Source organism: Zosterops lateralis (genome assembly GCF_965231275.1).
Source record: "Zosterops lateralis genome assembly, chromosome: 21".
NCBI lineage: Eukaryota > Metazoa > Chordata > Aves > Passeriformes > Zosteropidae > Zosterops > Zosterops lateralis.
In genome coordinates this window covers 1,972,434-1,997,140 of record NC_139781.1, presented here as the reverse complement: position 1 = coordinate 1,997,140, position 24,707 = coordinate 1,972,434, and the positions used below count along the sequence as shown (strand labels likewise).

The window sequence follows — 24,707 nt, the reverse complement described above, 5'->3', positions numbered from 1 at the left end:
GTTCGATTGCCTTTAATAATACCTATATTTGTAAATATTTTACAGTTCCTTTTAGGCTTCCAAATTTATGCTTGAGCAGTACAAGGCAACACCTATAGCCAAAAGCACCAGCACTTTATAAAACAGGCTCTTCAGCACATATCCAGCTGAGAAGAGCCCAGTTATGCTTCCCACCAGTAGATGTCAGGTTTTGCACAAGAGTTTAATCAAACCTGAAGCTCTGAGGACATTTGTGATAGTTATTAGACAAATACTACATGATTAATTCTTCCCCCCACAGCTCAGTTACTGAGAAAACGCATTTTAAAACCTCCAGATTTCACATAGCTGCATTCACACACCAGTGCAAAGCCTGACAAAGCAGCTACAACAGTCTCTAGCATGAGGTGACAATCAGGTGTCTGAGTGACAGCTGGATTTCAAGGGGTTCAAAGGAAAGGCATACAGAAGTTTGGTTCACAGAGTAGATCCAAGTTAAATACCCACATCTGCTTAGATTGTGGCCTTCTATTCCCATTCTAGTATGGGATAGTCATTATGTGTTCTCAGAGATTAACAAATGTGTTTACAGAAGGGGGATTTCTAGAGGAAATCCTTTTTTTGGTAGAATGTTTCTACATAATACATGTTTCAGACCTCTTTATAGCTAAAAACTATGACCCATATTAGAGGATACACTGGCTGAAACACTTCAGGGTTCAACTTGTTCTGAGAACAGGTGCAGCATTGTCTAAAAACACAGAGCTTATGCTTTAAAAGTTTAAAAAGCTGAGCATTTGGGGTCCTCCCCTTCAGCAACCGACAGAGAACATTATGTACAAAGTTTCAATCAAGCAAGAAACCAGTCAGTATGTCAGATCTGAAATACACCCACACTTGAATTCTACTCTTCATTACCACAGAAGCATTTAGAGACATGACCCATCCCCTACCTGGCATTAGGAATGTCCTGGCTCTGAGCCTAAGCATAACAAGCATCAGATTAAAAACACAGAAGTAGCTTAATTCACTTGGAGCTACAAAACTCGAGGATCAAGCATCTTGCAGCAAAAGGCAGAGCTTTGAGATTTCAGTTTGGCACCTGGTGTTACATGACACGACCAGAGTGTCTCTCCCGATCTTCCACTTTCTTGATGTCATGTGTATAAAAAGTCAAAATTCTTAGTTAACAAGGTTTTATTGAACCATTTCCTAGAAGGAAATTGAACCTTCCTATCCTGGTAGGATTTTTCAAATATCAGACTGGACAAAGGCTTGAGTAACATGGCCTGACCTCATGGCTGTCTTTGTTTGGAACAGAGTGTTTGGCTAGACGTCCTTCTGATGCCCCCCTCAATCCCAGTTAGCCCAGGAATTCGGTATCTGATCTCTTTCACTTTCAAAAACGGGTTTTAAAAAAGCAAGTTCCTTGTGAACCAGTTTTAGGATAAATCTCTTTAACAAAGCTTTGTTTAAAAGGGATTAACCTTAGTTAGATGCAATATTCCCTTCCCTCACAGCACAAACCTGGCTCACTGTGCTGCAGCAACGATTCTGGAACAGTGAGAGCAACATGGAAAACCTCTGCTGCCTCCAAGAGGTGGGGGGAAAAAAACTTTGGTAAGTATATTAGTACTTACCAAAACCCACCAAAAACCGTGGTAGAATGCACTGGCTAAAATAGGACATATATGAAATGGATGATCAAGATCCTGCATGGTCTTTCCCAGACAGCAGTGAAGAGAAGCTAAAGGTCTGTAATCAGCAAACTCTTCAAATACCCACTGTAATCAAATGATAGTGAGTTTTTGGCATAAATCCTGGGGAGATCTATTCACCCACAAGCTTATCAAGAAGTATTCCCCCAGCAGAGTCAGTTATCTTCCTGTACAAAAGCTGTATTTGGCAGACTGTGTTTCTCATTTACATTAACTTGTATCCACACCAAATTAAGGTATTCTTAATTAAACAGTCTGAAGAGAAAAGAAAAAAAAAAAAAAAAAAGAGCCCTGAGAATCTGTATTATCTCAAGATCAATTCATGCCACTTAGAGGTCTTACTGCTGTATGGCTTAAAAAAAAAAAAAAGCCAAAAACCCAAAGTAAAACATGATGGCACAGAGAGAGAAAAAAAAAAAATCTTAATGACCTACTCTGAATAAAAGCTGCCTTCTTGTTTAGACTGTTCAGTAATCTCAAGGCCATTTTTTTTTTAACTTGGCAAAGCAGGCACAGAAATTGCACTACAGGAGATTGCATACTGCATAACAAGTTAGTACAAGTCTCAAAGCCACTCAGCAGCCACAGGCTAGAGATTTTTGATGTCACAGAATCAGTTGTGTATCTCACACGAATGCCAAGAAAATCTAAGCTCCATACTATGCCTAGGAACACTTGGAATTTCTCCTGCACAAGAAGAGTAAGTTATCTACACTTCAATCAAACAAAGAAAATGGATGCAATGTCATTCCAAAGACAGAAAAATTTACATTAAGAGCAAGATTTAGATGGTTACCATCAGTACTTTACCCTCAGTAACAAGTTAACCATCACTAGTTCTGATAACTACATAACTTCCTGGGTTTTCAGATATGGAAAACTGGATGACTCCAAAACTCAGGGGAGCTCCAAGTTACGCTTAGCACACGATGCAGTGGGAAAACCCAGCAAGAGTCTTGCCTTGTATGATTACTTGGCAGCCAGAAGCCTTCAGTAGCAGTTCAGTTCCTGGCTCTGGCCAGTAGGATATATTAACTTGGGTGACAGAAGATAATAAAAAATATTTGCTATAATACGAGTTGTGGCTTGATTGTAAGGAGCGGGTCACAATCTCCATATCTATCAAACTCTTAGTTTTTAACTACACCAAGATGAATAAGGAATCAAAGCAGCTTTTAAGAACTGAAGACAAACTTAGATTTGCTCCTTACTGTGTTCCTGTTGCCTCCCCACTCACATACCTGTAGAGATGAATGCACTATCACTGCTGATTTCCTATGCTGTGACTTTTCCATAGCAAGACACAACCAAAGGCTCTAATTAATCTATTCAAGTTTAGCTAATCCTTTCACTGGATTTTCCTGACAGCTTCTACCCATTGAATCTGTGTGTGGAGAACAAGCTCTTTTCATTAGTATATAAAAGGAGGGATGGTATTGGTTTACTGGTCAAAGGATAATTCTTCCAGAACAAGCTTGGTCTTTTGTGTCTTACATGAACTGAGGAAAACTGCTTTATGCCACCAACAGAATGCAGTTTTGTTTGTTTGTTGTTTTTCAGTTTGAAGGAAAAAAAGTACACATTCCTGCTCCTGGTTTGTTACAGTCAGCTCAGAAATGAATGCTCAAGTCATGCTCAAAATGTGTTGTGGTTAGAAGCCTGCCTTGTGCATTGGGCACATTCCACTCCTTTCTCATCAGCCCCAAAGACCTTGGTTACAAGGCAATTTCAGCATATTCCATTCCCACCCCACCTCCCAGCTGCTACTCACAACAGTATTGGACAAAATATTTGTAAAAATTATCAGGAGGATGAATGCTGTTGCTGGAAAGAACAGTAACTTGGGACTTTGCAAAACTGTGAAGTAAAAAAAGTGATTTAACACGGCATACACACAGCTGCAGGGAGACAACAGCTTATTGTGGGGACATATGTTTAATATGTGTTAATTAACATATGTTAATATGTTGTGTGCACATGTTTAAAGAAGCACCCAAACCCCTACACTTGAGTACTTCAATACTGTATTACTATTAAAACATATAGGAGTTTAAGAGTAATTTAACACTCTTTCTGTGTAACACTGTAAGAGTGTTCTCTTACAGAGGGAAGCCAATCATTTCCAAACCTTGACACTTACAAATTACCAATCAAGAGAAGGGGAGGCTTCTCACAGAAACACTGTAGGTGACTCAATGAGAGCTCTGACATGACCAGAGCTGCTTACAAATGAATTCTCAATTCATTTGAGATATCAGGGAAATGGATAAAAAAAAGAAAAGAAAAACAGCTTGAACAATGTTTTTTATTCTGACATCTTCCTTATGTATAATTTTATCACAAATCTGGAATTTCCTGTTTGATAACTCCTGTCATTTCTAGAGGAGCAAGGTGACATTACTGAATCCAGTGATGCAGTTTGTACTAACAGACAGCCTGCTTTTCTTGAAAGCTTTGTTCTGACAGGAGCAGGAGGTCAAGAAAGACTCAAAAACCTGATTGTAGAGACAGCCACTGATTTTAAATGCTGGTGTCACCTGTAATGCATTAAGACCCCCCTCAGAGACTTAAATGATGAAGCTTCAGTGAGGTTTAACTTGCACACAAGAACTTCATAAACAGAGGTTGTCCTGATGGGAACCAGACAGCTATTTGACACCACAACATTGTCAGCTGCCTCACCAGGTAAGGACGGTTCCCTCTAACTGGAAAAAGAGGTACAGAAATCATTGAAATAAATTCTGCCCAAGTAAAGATGGCCACGATTTTAAAACAAATCGAAAACTGCAACAGACACTGATGACAGGAGCTTAACTGAAGTGTAGAACAATGTGAATGAGGAGCAGAGAGCAAGGAGTAAAAGCTAGGAAAAAAATGTTAATATACACTCTTATCACCTCTCAGTTATCCTGCTGCTACGCAAGTTCCCTTAATGCTACTAACATCACCCTCTGAATGCAAATATCACAGCTTACCAGTTGTTAGCATAAGTTCAGCATCAGAAAAAAAAAAAAGAAAGCATAAATACTGGATAATTCTAGCAATATAAAGACCGACTCTGTTAGAAATTCACTCTGATTAAAATCAGCAAATTCAACATACAGCAAAGCATCAGTTACAAATGTCTTTGCTCCAGGAGGATGGCTCAAGTAATCTTCCTGCTGTAACCATGCAAAAGCCACAAACTCAATTATTCATACCTCTATTCATAATGCAAATAAATTCAGGCTTTCGGTTGCAAGCAGACAAAGATTAAGCTTTATTTTGGTGGTGGTCCTGAAGAGTATCCTCGTATTCATTAGCTTGCCAAGATCTGTGTAACAAAACACCTGTGCAGTTTTCTAGCTAAAGATTTACTACTTATCCAAGTCAAAGATTTCACCATTTATCTTTTGCAAGTTCATTTTCCCTTCACTTGCCTGGACAGAAATACAACAAACAAACAAAAGGTTTTGTGTGGATTCGACAAGCAGAGTTAAAGCAGCTATTGTGAGTTTTAATTCTGATTTCACATCCATGCTCTTTAGCCTTAAGCAGGAGAACAAATTTGCAGATAACAATTTATTACTCATATATCTGTGTGAAGTCAGCTATGGCAGCAAAGCCATCATAGGTCTGTAATCCAAATGGCCATCCTTTTCTCACTAAAGTGGTGTATTTATGAGCAGTAACATTGCTAAAGCAGAATGTGAATTAAAAGCCCATTACAAGCCCTTCTAAGGAATTGTTTCCCCCAATCTGCCCAAAGATGTGAAAAGAATATCGTGGTCTAAAATGTAAGAATAAAAATATGTTTGCAGAAGTTCTTAACCATTTTTTTTTTAAATTAGGGGAACTTCTGACATGTAATTTCATCTGTTGCACCTCCAGGCACTATCTTTCTTTGAAATCCGTACAATATAAGACCTGTTCAGACTGGCAGAGGAAGCTTTTTGTTCTAGCAGTTATGGTTCTGGCCACAGTGAATGAGAACACAAGAGGCAGGTTAAAAACCATTCTCCAGTATCTGATGGATAAATAGCCCATATTTCTCCTCTGAAAAGGTAGGACTATGTGCTTCTTATTTAGATACATGAATGGTCTGATTAAATGGAAAGTTTAAGAATTAATAAATTCTCTCAGAATATAGTTACTACAAATTGGATGGAATTAAAGTAATATTTAAACTCTAAAATTATAAACAAGAAAACCTTGGTATAACTACCTTCAGAATATGCAAAAATTGAAACAAGTTTGTCTGTGTTAAAAATATTTTGTGCCACAAGAAATGGATGGGAGCTCTTATCTAAAGATGATTTTCTGCCTACACCTTATATTAAGCAATATGGAATTTATTGCTTTAAACTGAACTAATTATGGGTCTTTAACATACAGTTTTTCATAAAGGCTATCTTTCACAGAAGCTTCTAGTTAAAATAACAGCAATACTTGCAGCAACAGATCTTCCCATAGACCAGTCTAACTACAGGCAACTTTTGGACTCAAAGACTCTTTACTGAATGAACACCCCAAAACTTGAACAACTTTGATTAATCCCCAGACTGCAACTATTGACCCATTAAGAACAAGAGGTAACCTGACAATTTCTCTGTATCTGATTCCTGAACCAGAAGAGCCCAGCTGGGCATCCAATTCTCCCAAAATCCCAGACTTTATTCCCTTTCTCAACACTTGGTTTTAAGAGGGGTAAGGCTGACAAATCTTCAGAGCATGAAGAAACTTTAAGCAAAAACTTTAAGTACAGAGTTTAAGTTGCAAGTTAGCCCTTGCAACTCAAGAGTAGTTCACCTTTACTTTCTACACAGCCTTCCATATTCAAAAATGGTTGTTGCTCCTCTGCTTTAAGGGGCACTGCCAGCCTTGCAGTCAAGTGTAGGTCAGGAAAAGGACACAGACACTTCTCACCACTTCTGAAAACCCCCAGGTTTCTGCAGTCTATTAGTCTTACAACACAGAGAATGGGCTTCAATGTAGTATATTTTACTGGATGAGACACACAAAAAGTAAAATAATCAGATCAAGGTCTGCTGCCCTTCTCACAAGCATGTCAAAGCTACAATTTAAGAGACTGAAAAGCCAAGTACTTCTGGCCTAATGAACACGAATTTCCAAACAGCTCCACATCAGGCTTTATGAATTGGCAAAAAATACCTTCTAACAGCAACTTAGAAGTACTTATCTTTATGCTGCCATCCAGAGGCAGCATCTTACAAAGCATCTATGTTTAGATTTGGCAAGTCCACCTCTTGGTAAACAGTGCAAGCTAAGAGCACTAAACCAGAATGTTAACTACCAGGTGGCCTCCTCAACCCACTCCATCTCCACATTAATGAACTGACAGGTGCCAAACACCACATTCATTTCTTTCTCCAGCAAACACTGCAGCTGCATGAACTTCTAAGTATTCAGCATATCGAGGGAAACATCCTAAACAAACTCTGGTTGGCTTTGCAGTTTGGGAAGGGATAAATTTATTAACACCTCTGTAGGCAGCCTACACCTCACTACTGCTTATTTCAGTTCTAAATGCTGAACTCGGAATGCAAGCTATCTTCAAACTTTTATACATGAGTATGAAAGTTAAGTGAACTTTTATAAGTTCACCCCTAAGCAACTAGTCAGCAAATTAGAGGAATGGTTAGTTTTGAGCATGGCTCCATCTTTTCCTGCACAGCTACACATCCCTGCAACTCACACCATCCCTGAGACACTCTCAAGGAGCACCTGGCAGTCAGTGGCAGGGTACAGTGAGCCACTTGACTTTTCAGGAAGTCTCAGTTTTACTTTTATTTTACACACAAGTCTCTAATCACCAGCCTCTTGGGGCTTCCTGATTTTTTCCAGCTGCAAATAAGAAGTGCCATATGGTACTCATTACAGGTTAAGATTTACTAGTCATTTAGGACCTTTCCCATGTGACAGGTGTTAGATGTTGCCACTTGCTATAACCATGTCCAAATGTAACACAAAGCTAGACCAAACAGTCAGTTAGGCTTCTAAGTCTCAGATATGCTTGCAAGCCAAGTATTATACACTCATAACACCAGTCATTCTGGCACTGTGTTTTAACTCCTTTCCCAATTAAAGAAATAGAATAAAGACACTAATTCCCTGGAAAACGTCCTGTTCCTCACCCTCATCCATATAACATGCAATAGAAGAAGCTTCAATTCCAGAGTCCTGTTAATAGAGGTCAGACATTTGTCACTGACAACTGCACTTTCAAGTGTGAAGAGCGTGAAGCAGACCACACAAGAACTGAAACCCACTTCTTCCTTAGAGAAAAGGGAGGCAAAATAGAATAGCATTTCAGATGAATCCAACCCCATTCTGGTCTATTTGCAACTACTGAGAGCACTAAATTAATACCAAAGATTAAGCAAGTATACATGCTAAAAAGAATAGAGGCTGTGCAGAGTGATATTGCACTGAGATATTATCTGAAGAAGTCCACACCCTCTTAACTGCCAGAACAAGACCTAACTCACTTTAAGGCTTGGTGGGTGTCTGGGGGATTTTTTAGTTTTGTGGTGGAGTTGATTATCAGCTCTATTCTCCTTCAATTCTTGGACCAAATATCATAGCTTCAAGGTTCTTCTAGTTTGAGCAGTTTTATCATTTGTTTATGCCCGTGGCAGCAGCACACTGTGTGTGCACTTTAATGCCTAAAGAGAGCACTACAGGCAACACTTTCTCTGTATTGCTCAATGCTAACAAGGAGCTACTCTCCAGCCTCAGGTAATCAAAGCTGAAAAAGTGAATGGCACTGAAGAGGATCAAGTTAAACAAGGAAGCAATGGAGACCAAACAATCCTCCTAACCCTGTAAGCCAGAGGCACTTGTAAAAGAATGGAACATCTGATGAGAGGAGAGGCCCTTTTATCCACACAGGTTCAGAAATCCCTAAAGATGACAAAAGTTGAATATTTAGTGCAAGGTCTCAGACGGCTGTTCAGGAACTCACATGTTGAACTTGAGCAGATGTGGAGCACCCTCAGCGTCAGCCTCTCAAGTTCATTTACTTAAGCCCTGGTTATATGCTATACAATAGCTCAGGGCTCCTTAGAGCACCTGCCACTTCAAGTGAGGTACTTCTGTGCAAAATGCACCTTCCTGTCAAAGAGTGACCTCAGAGTGAATGGAGAACCACAACAGTAATTTCCTAGACTATCTCACAGGGGGAAAAAAAGTAAAAGGGGGGCTGAGTGTATTTATTGCCTTTAAAATGCTGTAAGACAGCCCCAGGCTAGTGATAATAGAACATTCTATCTAGCACATGTAGATCTTGGAATTCAATACTTAACTTTGATTAGAAGAGAAAGATTCCATTCCTTTACACCAGAGAAATTACATCTAGAGGCTATAAATTACATTATCCTGAGAATCATTACATTTGGATTGCACTGATCATCACTAAACAGAAAGCAAGTCCTGGGAATTAAGTCACATTTCTCAGAGACTTGCTACATTAAAAAAACATTGAATCCATTCAAGGAATTAGCTGAAAGGGCCATAGATTAGATGTTTAAGCAGAACATTAAAAAGCCAACAAAACTTTTACAGTATTAGCATTATATCAGTTACAGGATGGGCAAAATAAATCTGATCAGTGCTAGAGAAAGGGGGTGCACAGGGACAGGAAAGACTTCATATTTTTGTTTCAAAGGGAAACAAAAGGGGAGGGAGGGAGGGAGGGAGGGAGGGAGGGAGGAAATCTTCAGCAACAGCACAGAGCTTCTCCTTACTTTCACACTTGTAAATTTACATTATTGCTTTTGTCAGCAATTGATTTCATTCCCAGTCACACTCTGGAGGTTCCCCAATAGCAAGTTCACAATATGTATCTTGAAGTATCTCCTTGCAGTGATTCTCTGACCAGGGCCAGGGATGTCAGCGAGCATTCATTCATTCCTTACATCATCACACTAAAATACCATCAGTTTAAAAAAGGGAGGCAGGCAAGGAGAGAGCAAACGTGGTTCCAACACCCAAGAACAATAATTAGAGTGAGGAGATCCATTCACAAGAAATAGCCCTCAAGTATTATTAAAACTTGAAATGCAGTTTAGTCTGAAGCTTGGCAGGAGTAAGAAACAGCCCCTGGCATTTGTACTCATTCCAAAACAAAGTCACTTTCTCTAAGGGAAAGTATTCCCTCAGGCACCCCATTTTAGGGAGTATACCAACTTCTACAAGTGATATTTGCAGCTGAATATATGCCAAGAAAATAACCTGCTTCAAGTTTGTGATATGTGCTCTGCATCCTGCAGTAACCAGTAAGTTAACTGCAAATACTGAATTAGGAGCTTTCCCACCAAGTTTTGACAGCAAGCAAGGTTTGGAATAAAAGACAGTGTTTCAATGTCCTTTTTGACTGCAACTATTTGAACAGCAAACAAATTCCAAGTACTACTATTTTCATTACTCTTTCTATCAAAGACTTTCCTCTTCCTCCACAATTACTTTTGCAGCATATCAGCAATCTAAGGTTCTTTAAAGAGAAGATTTTCATTATTTTCCATTATTCTGATTTTTGGGTACAGTATGCCAATGTCCTGAAAATACACATTTCCTGAGCATGACTAGATCTGTCATCAAGCATTTTCTCATTCAAGCATAAAGTTTTCTAGGTTCACTTAGGATACAAAAATTCATACATTTAGACAGAGATGTTTTAACACTTTGTTACTAGCACTACTTTAGGAGTTTGAAAGATTCTAGAACAGAAAAGTGACTTTCTGCTGATACAGGAGTGTCATCCATTCTATTGCCAAGAAGTTTCCACTAGCATTCTGGCTCAGAAAATAAATGAAATTATGTATACACTCTTCCTTCAATCAAAATTACAAAAAACCTCTTCCTCCCAGACAAATATCAATTTCTGCATGGATGTTTTCACTGTGTGTCTGACCAAACTGGGCACAGCCTTCTAGCAACTTTCATGGCACTATTAAAAAAGGTACCAAATGAATAGTGGAAGTTAAACTACCAAAACAAAACACACTCAAACCTTGCAACTTACAGAATCACAGAATGAACTAGGTTGGAAAAGACCTTTAAGATCATCTAGTCCGAACCATGACCTAACACCTCCTCATCAACTAAACCATGGCACTGAGTGCCACATCCAATCTTTTCTTAAACACCTCCAGGGATGGTGACTCTACCACACCTCCCTGGGCAGATTATTCCACTGCCCAATCACTCTTTCAGTGAAGAATTTCTTTCTAATGTTCAACCTAAACTTCCCTTGGTGCAGCTTAAGACTGTGTCCTCTTGTTCTGCCTGGAAGAAGAGACCGACCCCTACCTGACCACAGCCACCTTTCAGGGAGTTGGAGAGAGTGATAAGGTCACCTCTGAGTCTCCTTTTCTCCAGGCTAACTTCTCATCCTCTCTAGACTTTCTCCTTACTATTTAAAATATTTTTAAATTCTTAAGTCATTAAATATGTAATGGTTTTGCAGATATTTCCCTCATGTCTGATGACACAGTGAATGCATGAAAAGAGATGGCAAAGTCAAATATAAACTCTCATTTCTCTGTGCAGTGCAGAAGCTTCCTTTTCCTTCTGAACAGCTTTGCCCTTTAAGGTTGAATATACAAGAGAAGTGTTCTAACTAACTGAGAATAAGTATTTTCTATTATTAAGCCAATTCTCATTGTCTGAATGACAGCTAGAAATTACCTTTCAGAAACAATGGCTTCTGCTGTCTTTCTATGTGACAGGTTGGTTCTAAGTTGACTCAAAAAAACCCCACTGCCTCATAAAAAAGATTATTTTTAAAAGACTTTAAAACTGAGTTCATAAGCTCCTTCACCCAAATATTGTTTTCAGTGGCATTTCTTGTCAGGACATCACAATTTCTGGGAGCTGCAGGCTTGTCTAGCCTTGCCTGCAAGTCATGTTAGTTTTCATTGCTTTAAGTAAAGTGATTTAATTGTGGGTTTTCATAATTGCTACTTTAATTCAAGGTGTAGAAAGAACACAGCTCATGGTTCAGGGTGGTCATTTTCTTCCTTTCTATCAGATTCCTGGGGGATTTAAGTGCATAAAGAGAAAGGTTTGCTTTTGAAGAATAGATGCTGTATTTAACAAACACAGACTGATGCTAGATAGAAATACATTTATGACTCATGAAATAAAGACCTTCCTAAGGAGGGAAGACAAGCCTTCATTGCTAAGATGGTGAATTACAAATAATCAACTATAACTGTGGAATTAATGGTTGCCTAAGCTTGACAGCTTTATGTAGTTAATAACTAATGCTTGTTATATTTTCACACAGAATGCAGGAGTTGAAGTGGATAGGAACCAGAACAGATAGAAATAAAACTAACTATTCTGAATACACTGTAGACTTTTGACATTTGCAGAGTACTGGAGAAATAAAGGCAATTCCACCATATGTAAAATCACTCCTTATTTCCCTAACTAATTTAAATAGTCCTGGATTCCAAGTCACAAGTTTTGCATCAGGCTGCTTATACTATAATACAAATTAAGTTACTACTCCACACAAATTAGGACTCATGATTCATATCTTTCTAGATTAAGAGAGAAAGGTAGAAAACTCCCGCTGTAAGAAAAGCATGAAGGAGTTGATAACAGGAAAACAAGACTGCCAGCCTACAGCACTGCAGGCAAGGAAGAAGCCACAGCACCTGTTGGTAACTGATTATTCCAAACATCAAGCGAATGACTTGAAACAGCATTCAAAACTCATCACTATTACAAGGGCTCAGTACAATTTCTCTCAGTACAAATGCTATAAGTTACTTCACTTTAGCACTACAGTTGTCAGATAAAGCCAAAATTTTATACTTTTGCATAATAAAGTTCCATATTTTTGTCCAGCTCAGTAACCACATAAAAAGACAGTCAAACAGTAAAATAAGCTACAAAGGAACATCTGCACAGTTCTGCTCCATTTCCTATACAAGAGCACTAAGATATTGTAACTTGTGCCACTTAGAGCTGTAGTTCCTAAAACGGGCTGAGCTGAAGAGTCTCTGTGGAGCTTTCTCTTTCTCATGAATGGCTCTGAATCTCTGAAATGAAGGCATTCCACTGCAGCTCTGGTTGTTTGCTACAGCTCTCAGGAGCAGCAAACAGCACCAAATGGACCTGCCAAACCTCTGTTTCTTCTACCAGAGCCAATGAGCTGATCTTATCTATCAGAACTACATCTCCAAATTCAACAGCAGGAGAGACACAACTACTGCAGTAGAGAAAGATGTCAAGAGGTGAAAGTCTTGGTTTCATACCAGTGGAGCACATCAACAGAAACCAAGGATTTCCTCCTCTGTGCTCACTGCACCTCCTGGAGAAGAGGTGTCTACCACATCCATAGACCTCAGCAGCAACCAAATGTCTAAGTCTGGTTTCCAAATGCATCTAAATTCTCTAGGAAACAGTACAGCATAGATATCTTCCTCTAAATTAATGATGAGGTTTAAAATTAAGATTGATCTTGCTAACAACTAAAGCCAGTCCTAGAATAAACACACTTTCCAACATGTTTAATGCATTTCAGCAGAAAATCCTGACAGATACAGACACTGGCAAAAAGACTTACTAACCTGTGTTCAGGCAGGGAAGTGAATAAGCCTTGGCTTATCTTCAGGAAAGAGGGGGAAAGGCAGGATTTCAGCAGAGCTGCAGTAGCAAAGCTTATCTAGTATGGACTGGAGTCATGTTAGACTAGACTAGGACAGTTCAGCAGGTCCAGCTATGCCTCAATAAAAGGAATCATTCTGTAGATAATAAACTAGAATCAAAAGTCAAACAGCAAAGTGTGTTGCATACAGATGCCTTTTACAGTGCTAGGAGAGAGAAGAGATTGAAATTCAACCCTAACATTTTAATTCTCTGGAGAGATTAGGTAAAAGAAACAAAATACAGATGAGAGACTAAACTACTTCCCTTGTCCTCCAAAGGGAGGGGACAAAGAAATTCAACAGAGCTGCAATAACCAGGAACCTTCAAGTGAGCTGAAATCCATAGCTATAAATCTCCTTTCTTTCCAACTCCTAACACACACTCCTCAAGTAAAAAAATCCCAAACCAAAACCCCTAAACATTGAGTAATTGCCACGCAATTTCTCTTCTGTGCCATTATAACAGAATAATACATGTACAAACACACACTTCATAAGACACCTCCACAAGAGTGGAATACAAAATTAAAATTCTGAATGCTATGTGCTGAAACCTTAAGAGACAATTTCTTGACAAGTTGAAACTAAATTAAAAAAAAAAAATTAATCTGATACCTTCCAATCTGCAATTTAACTTAATGAATTATGATTAACTTTTGATTACTGGATATGAAAATTGTCTTAACAGAAAGTACACCTAGGAGCACAACTGTACTTCCATGTAATTTTAGACTTTTAGGATAATTCAGGCTGGAAGGAGCCTTGGGGTTATTTAGTCCAGTCCTACTCAAAACATGGAAAAAGAGGCAGGGTTTCATAACTAGGAATCACACAATATCAGTCTTTTTGAAGCAGACTAAATATGTCTACTAATACATTAGTTTCAGCATCATGCCTTCTGGAAGAAGAGAGAATAAAGGATTAACAGGCTTAAGCTACAATGTAAAACTTGTAATACAGCCTTGCAATTATCTAATTGCCCTTCATCCATCTCTCTTAATTTTAAGATCACATCCTGCAGTCTTTGCTTCTTGCAGCTCCTCACAAGAAGTTGTCCAAGAAAGACTTAAGCTCTGCAAGAAAGACTCAGTGAATTGCAAAGCAATTTTTTTTTAATATAAGCAATATAGGACCCTTTATTCTACGTCTCAGCTATGTTTATTCTGATGACAATTTCACATCCCATTGAAGCTTTTCCTCCCCACACTTAGCAATTACAGATCCAGGATGCTCAGCACATTGCCTCTTTTTTTTTCAGACACTGCGCAATACCAATGATATTTAATAAGGTTTAATTGCACTGCAAATGTTTCACAGGAGAGTACAGAATGCTGCTTAGTGGTCCCTAAAACTGCGTCAGCACTATTTTTTCAACAAGTTTTATTTCAGGTACTCTTGAGAATAGATGGTTTACAGCACTAAAAAGTCTGCAGTCAACAGCAGATTGCCCAACGTTGCGTTGAGCAGGAACTTCAAAGCACCCCAGTGGTTTTTAATGTCACTGAGTCCACACAGCCTTATGAAGCAGACCAGCAAGAAGTGCCTTAATTCAAAGCAATTTTGTCTGGTATTATCACCACTGGCAGAGGCTGCTCTCCATTCAGTGCAATACCATTACTAGAACATATATGTGAATATTGCCTGGACATCTGGTTCTGGAGTGATCAGTGGAGAGTTCACACAATTGGAAAAGAAGCTTTTTAATCTCAGTGAATGAAAGGTAAAAATGCACAGTGCATCTTCACTGCATGTGCAAAACACATTCCTCCCTGTACTTTGCCCCAGACTGAAAAAATGCACATTAGATTTGCTGGGATGCCCTGAATGATTTCGGTAGTTTTGTAATATAGAAAAGTTTGCACATGTTCTAGTAAACCCAACAAGAGCTAATTGCATTACAGTAAGCATCATTGCTTATTCATAGTAGAAAAAAGATCACTACATAAATTAACATATGCTGTTAAATAAATTAACTAACTTTGCCCTAGGAACATTTCCTTTTCTACTTCAAGAAAGGTAACTAATGATTTCTTCCAGTGTGTAGATTATTAATGACCAGGAAAACGAAAATGAAAGCCTAGGAAGTTCCCCTGAAATATCATTCTATTTCCATCATGTGGAAAATCTGGGGGGGGGGGGAAAAAAAAAAAAGCATAATGATTTCATAAAAGATTCTGTTATGGTCTAAATTGCTCTTATATTTTGCTTCATTCAGGATTCCTTGGATTTGTTAGCATTTTAGTACATGCTAGAACACAACTTGAGATATAACTTTTACTATATATCTTCAACTAAAAGCCATGAAAGATCAAAATCAAAGCCCATGACAAATGACAAGTTGCAAACAGGAGGCCTTGAGCCTTGATGTTATGAAACCAAATCTTGTGCATGACTAATCAAGACACATCTACAGAATTTCAGGATGAAATACCTTCTGAATCCTAAAAGCCAGCATCCACTTCTTTCTGCTTCTACAGACCTAGCTTTTGTAACTAGAAAGAGCCACTGCCAGTTATGAAATGGAAAAAAATTACAGCCACCACCACTGCCATGATAAAATAGTTAGGACAAACAAGAGAAGCACAGATGATCAAATTAACCATATTAATCATGTACATTGTAATTACTGACATGGTACCATATATTTATACATATGGTAACCTCTGAAAGGGAAAAAAGAAATCTCAACTAAACTTAGAGAACTTTCACAAATAATAAATTACTTCCTTGAACACAAATTATATCCATCTTGCCAGCCTGCCTGACCATACTTGAACAACTGTTTTCAACCTTATACTTTTAGTCAAACTGGAATTATAATGGAAGGTAAAGAAAAAAGGACATTGCATTGACTCACTTTTTACCAACTTTTGGGCTAAGTCTACTTATACTTTAAAAATCTAGGCCTTAGTTATGTGGGACATTTTTCCAATATAAGCCAATAGTCAGTCACTAACTTCTAGTGAGTTTCATAGACAGCACAACTGAAGAATCTAGCCCATCTATGTTCTTTAATTAAACAGATTTCCCAGTCACAGCTTGTAATCACTTTTCTATAACACAGTGCAAGTGTAAACCTGCCAGGAAAGGAAAAAAAAAATCTGATTATAAAAGGTTGGCTTATAAACCTATATAAATTATAAATTTTGCTACATGTATGTAGATTTATATTAAAACTATTAGCAAGGCACTTAAGCAATAATTGAAATTGTCCATTGGAATAAACCCTCATAGCCTCTGCTGAAAGCATACAAATAAGCACTTTTTAAAATATTCTAACTTCATTAATTGATGAAACCATCTTCCATCTCATTCATTCTCCCATTCTAAAGTAAGACCACTTTCAAACTCCCAGTTAGTTTTACACTGCTCAGCAGCAGTTACAGGCTTCATTCGACATCAGCAATGAGTCTGCACCAGGGGGCACAGCACGATCCACACGCTACTCACCAAGTTTAGACTACGGGCTGTGAAAACCCAGCAATCAAATCTGAACAATGAAATCCATCCCTACTTGAGTATGAAATGTTGGTTTGGTTTTCTTTAATAAGTCACAGGGATTTATTTCTCTGTGATGGGCACACTGACAGAGGATATATTCTATCACTCAGCTATATTCTATCACTTGGTAACTGATCACAAAGAAATATACACTGTTGCAACAATCTGGAGCAAAGAAGATACAATTTTTTTTGTTGTTGTTGAAAATGTGAATGATGATGCTGAATAAAAATTTCAGGTATTATTTGAATAAGGCACCAGAATGACTTGAAGTCATTTGACCAAATTTGCCCTTTTGGGAGGACGATTCTGACACAGAAACAAAATTCACAGAAGAGACAATGTGCATCAAACACACTGCTGCATTTAGTCAACCCTTTCTGACAATGAGTAGAATAAATTGCTGGTCCCCATTAATATGGATCAGCAACATTTAGTGTTAACACAGGAAATTCAAATACATCAGAACATCAAAGTATTGAGTATTGCAACCATTAGGAAAAAAAAAACATATTATAAAAGACCAGTGGGATTTATGTAGTTTGGAGGAGAGCCATCTCTCTCTTTCCCCCCCACCCCACTCAGCCCTTGGGTCTTCAGTTTATCTTATCTCACTGCAAATCATAAAAGAGAAGCTGCAGCACAAGGTGGTGTTAAGAATCAGAAAGTCTACCACTGGTTTTGCTCCTTTCTTCATTTCTCCCAAGGCAGGGGACTGCCTACAGGGTCACCACAGACCCCTTCCCACACCCCACAGAGTCACAGCAATCACACACACAGAGAACTCTGCTTGGACGCTTTCCTGAAGAAAGAAAACACATTTATGCACACAAATCTCCCCATCTTCAACCCCCACCTGCTAAAACAGTGAAGTCCTGCAGGTGGGAGTGCCAGGCTCCTTTTTGGGGTGGGGGTTATGGCAGGCTGGGGTGAGGCCCCATGAACCAGCGTTACAGACACCCTGGAGCCGAGCAGCTCTCCCTATCAGCCAGCCCTGCTGCCACACCAGTATCACTTACACTTGGGTTCCCACCTGGGCACACTGAGGAGGGGTGGAAGAGGAAGGAAGTATATTATGGCTGGTCTTTGCTTTTTCAGAGGGCAGATGAAAGGTCTACAAAGTTTCACTGTGAAGGAATGCACTTCAAAGGACAGTTCAAGACAAATAAGATTTTGTCAGCACTAACTACAGAATTGAAGGGGGGGAGTAGCAGAATTATACTCTGCACTTATTACCAGAACATGAGTTTTCAACTAGAAAGGAGTCCTAAACGACAGAAATCTGGATTTTTTTTTTATTTCCAAGTAAACTTAAAAAAAAAAAAAAGTTAAAAAAATATAGGAATCGTAAAATCTGAAATTAATGCAGCTTAAAGTGAGAGCCTTTTTAGATCATTTCACCACTCGTGAACAGCCAGAAGTCTTAGTCAAATAGCCTGAAACCCGAAGCTAGCGATCACCTCTCCCATCTCTCAGCTCCAAGGCCCCGCCGCTCCAGGGAAGGCGGGAGAGCATCCCTGTTCCAAAGATCCAAAGTCTCCTCCAGGCCGCCTGCCGTGCGCTCCCCACTACACCGCACACATTCACCACCTCCGCCAGCACTGCCACTTGAGTTTTAAGAAAGCAGAAACACAAGTCTCGAGAAAACCAAGTCCCGGTGCTCAGTCCTCCGACAAACCACATGGCTCCATCTCCCTGCCAATCCAGGTGTTACTCGGCTGCAGGTGACGGCTCAGCGGCCAGAGCTCAGACACCTCTTCACGGAGTTCTTTTTTTTGGGGGGAAGGCAGGGGGGGAAATCTTTCCTCCTTTGTCCTGGAGGAACAGCGGGTTCAGAGCCCACACTAAGCTCCCCCGGGCTTCCCCCGCCTCGCACTCCGTCCCTGCCCGGAGCCGCCGGCGAACCCAGAGGTGCGGGCGGCTCTCACGGTCCGGTCCGGCCCGACGGGGCAGCACCGCGGGCTCTGCCCGGGGCGAGCGGCCCGGGAACGCCGGCACCGGCGAGACCTTCCCGCGGCCCGGCCTCGCCGCCGACCCCCAGAGCCGCCGGGCTCCTGTCAGGGGACCCCACCTTCCTTCAGCCACCCCCATCCCAAAGGGGCTCCACAGCTCCCCGCGAGGCTCCGCACCGCGGCCGCACCCGCCGGGAGAGGGGGAGAACAAGGAGGAGAACCCGAGGAGAAGAAGGCGGGCGCCCCACACTCACCGCCGCCGCCGCCTCCCGCGGCCCCCAGCACCCCAGCAGCAGCAGCAGCACCCAGCAGCCGGCGGCCAGGCTGCAGCCCCGGCACCGCGGCTCCATCGTGGCGGCTCAGGAGCTCCGGGGCCGGCCCTGCGGCGCGGGCATAGCCCGGCGGGGCAGCGCGGCTCCCTCAGGCGGCTCCCCCGGCCGCCCCTCTGCCGCACTCTGCCCGCTTCTCCCGGCTCAAGTCCTCCCGGGACTACGGTATTCCTCCGCTCCGGGGGCGGGCGGTGTGGGGCACGCTGCTGCCACCGCCCCTTCCCGAGGAGCCCGCGGTCCCCCCACACCCTACCCCCGGGCCGCGGTTTTGTCGGCTCCAGGAGCGGGCGCCGCCTCTCCCCGCCCCGCACCTCCACCGGACTACTTTCTGCAGCGGAAGTCTCCGGAGCGTGTGGGTGGAAGGGGGACTTGTTGCCAGTGCCGGGTCGCCCCTCAGGAGGGGCGGGCGCGGGGCTCAGTCTCGGCCCACCCGGCCCCGCTCAGGTGCGGTGCCGCCTCGGCAGGGACCGCGCGAACTTCCTGCGAGTGAGCGCCTGAGGGAAGCGGCACTGCCCGACCCCGAGCGGGTCCATCCCGGCCGCTCTCAGCGCCCCGTCGTGCCGGGGGAAGGAGCCCACGGAGGGGTCGCGCCGTGCCCTGCCCGCCCCGAGTGGCGGCGGGGCCCGGGGGCCATGGGGCGCACAGGGTGAGTGCCGAGCGCGGCCGCCCCTCCCCGCGCTGCCCCGGCCCGCCGTCACTCTGTCCTTTGCCTTCTCCCGCAGGGCGCTGCTGCTGCTGCTCCTCGGGCTGGGCGCGGAGCTGGCGAGTGCGGTAAGTGTCTGCAGGTCCGGCCGCACAGTGCTCGCTGCAGGGGAACGTGCCCGCTAAAAACCTGTCGGGCTTTGGGCATCCTTCGGCCAGAAATAAGATGCATCCTCGCCCCCCCTCTAAAAGATGCGCGGATTTTTATTTATTTATTTATTTATTTATTTATTACCGTACACCTCTACTCTGGAGTTCCTTTGTGCCTTTCCTCTGCTCTCCTTTGACTAGCTTGTGAAAAGTACACTGGGTGGTACTTCTGGAAAGTACTTTTGGAATACTGTCTGTGTGCGGTGTAACAGCTTTTAGTGTCTGAAGCGAGAGCAGGGTCTCTCTTTGCAGCTGACTGCCTTTAGGTCTTTTCCAGCATCTTCTCAAGCCTTGCTTTAAACGAGGACTCCAGGTCCTTGTTCACAAGGGATGCCATCCAGAACACGTCATAACTGAGTAAAAGAGATGTGAAAAATTAAAGGATTAAGCTTTTAAGTGTTGTATTAAGGTTCATGACTATGGATTAGTAAAGGTGTTTTAAATTCTAAGTTGGTGTACAGAAACAATGACTTTATGATCTGACAACTTTATGACATAAACATGGATTTTGCCTTGCTGTCCCTAATTAATGTTTAAGCAGAGTAGTAGGGGACGACAGATTTTTAAAATGCTCATAATTTTCTTCTTCTTTGGTATGGCAATAGATTTTTTGCAACTGGAATCTGCAATTGTTAGCCCACTTAACTAGTGAATAAATCTGTAGCCTAAACCAAGTGTCCAACTGATGTACAATCAGCAGTTCAAAAAACACCTCTTTGTTATATTGTAATGTAAATTAAGATTGGACAATAATGTTTGTGGTGTGGATTTTACAGTGCAAATACAATATTGAATTAATGTTAATGTAATGTGTTTCAAGCATGTTTGTTTTGATTCAATTCCAGACAGATTTCTAAGAAAACCACTTGACACATGAGTTCTTGACTTGTTAGCCAATGTTTTTCTACTGCTTTTGCTACTCTTTTGATTAAAACTTTAAGGATCTATAACCTTTCTGTGCAACTGAGAAGAAATCTTTTGAAAAGGCTTTAATAGCAGAGGGGTTTATACTTTTTACAAATAGGAAAGGCTTGATTATGTTTTGCATTTTTCATAATCAATTGCACTAGTAGAATTTCATCATCCTGATCAGGTGGTAGCTACAAGCTCTAATCTTCTCAAAGATTAAAAGATTAGAGGGTTTTGTTCAACAAAACCAAGAACTGTTCTACTAAGAGTTCTCACTGCAGTGGAACAGAGGTAGAAATGACTTTTATAGAGCAAGTGCTTTACAGGCAAATATTGAAATGATTTTGAGACAAATGTGCCACATTTTGCAATCATTTGTATCAATTTATGCGATATGGGAGTGAAATTGTTGCTGATTGATGCAGATGTAGCTAACAGCAGATTTTCAGTTGTTTGCTGCAATTTTGCTCCATACCTGTTGGAAAACATCTCTTAAGCAGTGAGATTTCTGTTAGCTCTTCAACATCTTTCACTGCCCATAAAAGGACTCCTGTCGATTACGTTGATCACAATAATTAAAATTAATATCTGCGTGATATTTCTCAGTCTTCTTGAGAGTTTTCTTCAGGGTTAGAAAACAATGAAAATCCTCGTTGCTGTGTAATCAGTCTAAAAATATGAAGAAGAATCAGAAATAGGACCGTAAAATACTTAGTGCTTTTATGTCTAAGCAGATAATGGATTTAATGATTTCTAATAAATTTCTGTCAAACATGCCCAGCAGGAAAGAATAAAACTATATTTTTGTCAACTTCAGATACAGCAGTAGGTTAATAACTGACTTTCTGGTATCACTGATTTAAAAACATGTCTTAACACCTTCCAGCATGAGGTAAGCTGTTGAGAAAAAGTACTGGTGATTGAACTTGCACTAAACAGAACTTTTTTAGGAAAACTAGGATCTCTGAAACACTTCTTGATAATCTCAGGTGTATAATTTGAAGTGCTGGAGCATAGTGAAGTATAATGTCAATAAAATGAGGTTAAAGCTAAAGGAGTAACCACTACTAAAAAGCTATTCAACAGTCAACTTGTTGCTGAGGATGATGTAATTTATAACTTTGTTAGTATTTTTTTCTTTTAAATAATCTCATTTCAATAACTTAGCTGTGGTAAAAGAAACATCACTAAAATGTTGTTCCAAGTTCTTGAGCACTCTTCAGGAATGGTACTGTGGACATGACTGGTATAAACAGTGGCTGGCACATCTGGTATCAAAGCTGGCTTTGATTCAGAGGTCTCAGTTATGAGGTGTAGTCATCTCCCTTTCAGTAAGAATAAGATTTTTATGTGTATCTGAATTAATATATCCATTCATAATTTTTTTTCTTGGGTATAAATCATGATCTATTTTGAATGACAGTCCAAAATTAGTCTTGTAACATGATCTCTGTTTTCTTGAAGCAAATGTTGAAAACATGGATGACTTGCTGTTACACATGGAGTGCTTGGCAGGGAGGTTGTCACCCTGTAGACCAATTGCTGGGAGTGACCTAAGAGTTTCCCCCCTATCAGCTTTCCCCCTGGAGTCCCTCCAGAGGCTGTGCTTCATTCATGGTTTCAGTCTTTTGTTATCAATAATTTTCATTAATAATGTACCAGGAGCATCAGTGCAAGATGCTGTGCAAACACAAAATAACAGCATAGTGCTATCTTCAAGATGTTCATTGCACTAAGACAAGTGACAGAAGTTTGTCCAAAGGTAGGGGAGATAACACAAAATGTTGGAACAGTGCAGGGGTTTGCCTTGACTGTTCACTGTCCTCCCCTGAGGCTTCTGCAGGCTGCAGTGCAAAGTAGAGTTTTTAGGAGAGGGACTTTTAAAAGCATAGTCAGAGTTTTGCTGATGTTTCTAGGATGTCATAAATGTGAGGTGGAGCATGGGCTGAAAATGGTCACTAAACCAAGAGACAGCCTCTTATACTGAAATTTGAGATTCGTGTCCCTTCACAAAGCTCTCAACTGACTGCATCATAGTCCTGTGCAGTCATTCTGTGCCCCCCTGAGAGCACACCTGGCATACAGGTGAGATGGAAACTCCTCATTTATTTACTTTCTGTTGTTGTTGAGCTGGTTGAACACACCTGGAATACATCCTAGTTTTGATGTGGTAGCCTCAAGAACTACTTTTAGGACTTTGAGAACTCATTGTCAGACATGTTCTGTTGGAACAACTGAGCTTTCAGGTGGAGTTCAGTAAGGTTTATTCTGTGAGTAGATGTCATGTACTGTTGCAACTCTTTCTAATCTGGGGGCTTTTTTGTTGTTCTGTGGTCTTTTTGTTTGGTTTTGTTTCTTTATTTTTGGGTTTTTTAGCTAATAAATGTGCAGATGAACTAGAGCCGCTTCCTTTCCCTAGCACGCAATATCTTGTTCAGCAGAACATCTTCAGTATCCAAGTAAGGCAAACAGAATTTGTGTGCTAAAACCAGTTCTGAGAAGTCTGCTCTATTTTGAGTAACTGAAGCTCTGCTAGTTTGTGACAAGCTAGCCCAAGTCATCTTATTTATCTGTGTCTTAATATATCCCAGGTTTTCTGTGTGGTTTTTATTGTTTTTATATCTATGATACTAATGCTTCTTAGTATCTTTTTCCTTTAATATGTACTGGACCAGCTTAATTGAACTCCAGTCCTTGTTTTCAGTGGCCAAAAATAAATATTGTTCCAGAGCCTCTGACAGGGGAAAAATTAGCTGTTTAATTATGGATATTTAAAACCAGAGTTGCAGCTCTTACTGTAACTCTTTCCAATTCAATTTCTGCATATATGATGCTATCCATTAAGAGGTATTTATAAAGTTTTGACCTTTCCTTTGCCATTTTAATCAGTATTTATAAGTATGCAACCCTTCTGTAACTTGACTTTTACAGTTGTATCTTTATGTAGCCATAAACTTTATTAAGAAAAAAACAGTATCTGCAGTAATGTTACTTTTATAAGGAAGGAGTCTACAGAATTCAAGAAATAATATAAAATACCAAACTAATTTTATTAATCTAAGCATTTGCTTACCAGATAAGGCAGCTTCTAATCTCTAAGAATGCATGGCTGTGGAGACACTTGTTGGTGAAGATTCATGTACTGCATTGAGAATGGTCTTTCTGCAAAGGTCAGGTTTGAATAACAACAGCTCTATGGTAAAATAATAAGATTTATACTCTGGTTCTGTAGCAAAATAAGGAGCATTACTAAAAAAAGAAACTGATTGTTGATGACAGTGCTAATTTTCTAGCTTTTGCTAAGATGTTGCATTTTAGGGGAAATTTTCATGTAAAGCTGAGTATACTTTCCCATTTGAACAAGTAATTGCTGATTTGCTGAATATTTTCTGTGTGCTGAAGAAAATTGAGCAGGTGGCATTTTATCTGGCACTCGGATCCCATGTCAGGTTACAGCAGCTATGAAATGAAGTAATGTAATGTGTATTCTAAAGAGCTTTTGTGATAACATTATCCATTTAAGGCTGTGGTGTGAGAGGCACTGTGTGACCTGAAGAAGCATTTTATTTCCTTTTTTTGGGCAGCCATTGGCACCAGCCACTGTGTTCCCTTGACTTAATAACTACTATAGTTATGCTGGTGTCCCTAAAGGGGGCAGAACATTTCATGCTGGGGCTACTCCCCCTTTGTCCATCTTTGCTGTAGAGAATCTCCCCTTCATGAGTGGGGTTTGGTAATGCCTGTATCTCAGCTTAAATGTTATAATAATGACTAAGAACTAAAAATAAGATTTTTTAAAGATTTCAT

At 40.5% G+C, this 24,707-nt stretch overlaps 2 protein-coding genes across 2 annotated transcripts in view; one reads left to right on the top strand and one right to left on the bottom strand.

Moving 5' to 3' along the window:
- The window catches only part of COL4A5 (collagen type IV alpha 5 chain), a gene marked incomplete at its 5' end in the record, with an annotated part of 67,987 nt that extends 49,038 nt beyond the window's left edge, over positions 1-18,949 (bottom strand). The window contains one exon of the mRNA XM_083876192.1: positions 18,704-18,949. Within this exon, the coding sequence (XP_083732318.1) occupies positions 18,704-18,949 (246 nt within the window). The remainder of the gene's footprint in view (positions 1-18,703) is intronic.
- Positions 18,950-19,865: 916 nt separating this feature from the next.
- Positions 19,866-24,707, top strand: part of COL4A6 (collagen type IV alpha 6 chain) — a 101,563-nt gene continuing 96,721 nt past the window's right edge. The window contains exon 1 of the mRNA XM_083876283.1: positions 19,866-19,910. The gene's annotated coding sequence lies outside the window, so the exon portion shown is untranslated. The remainder of the gene's footprint in view (positions 19,911-24,707) is intronic.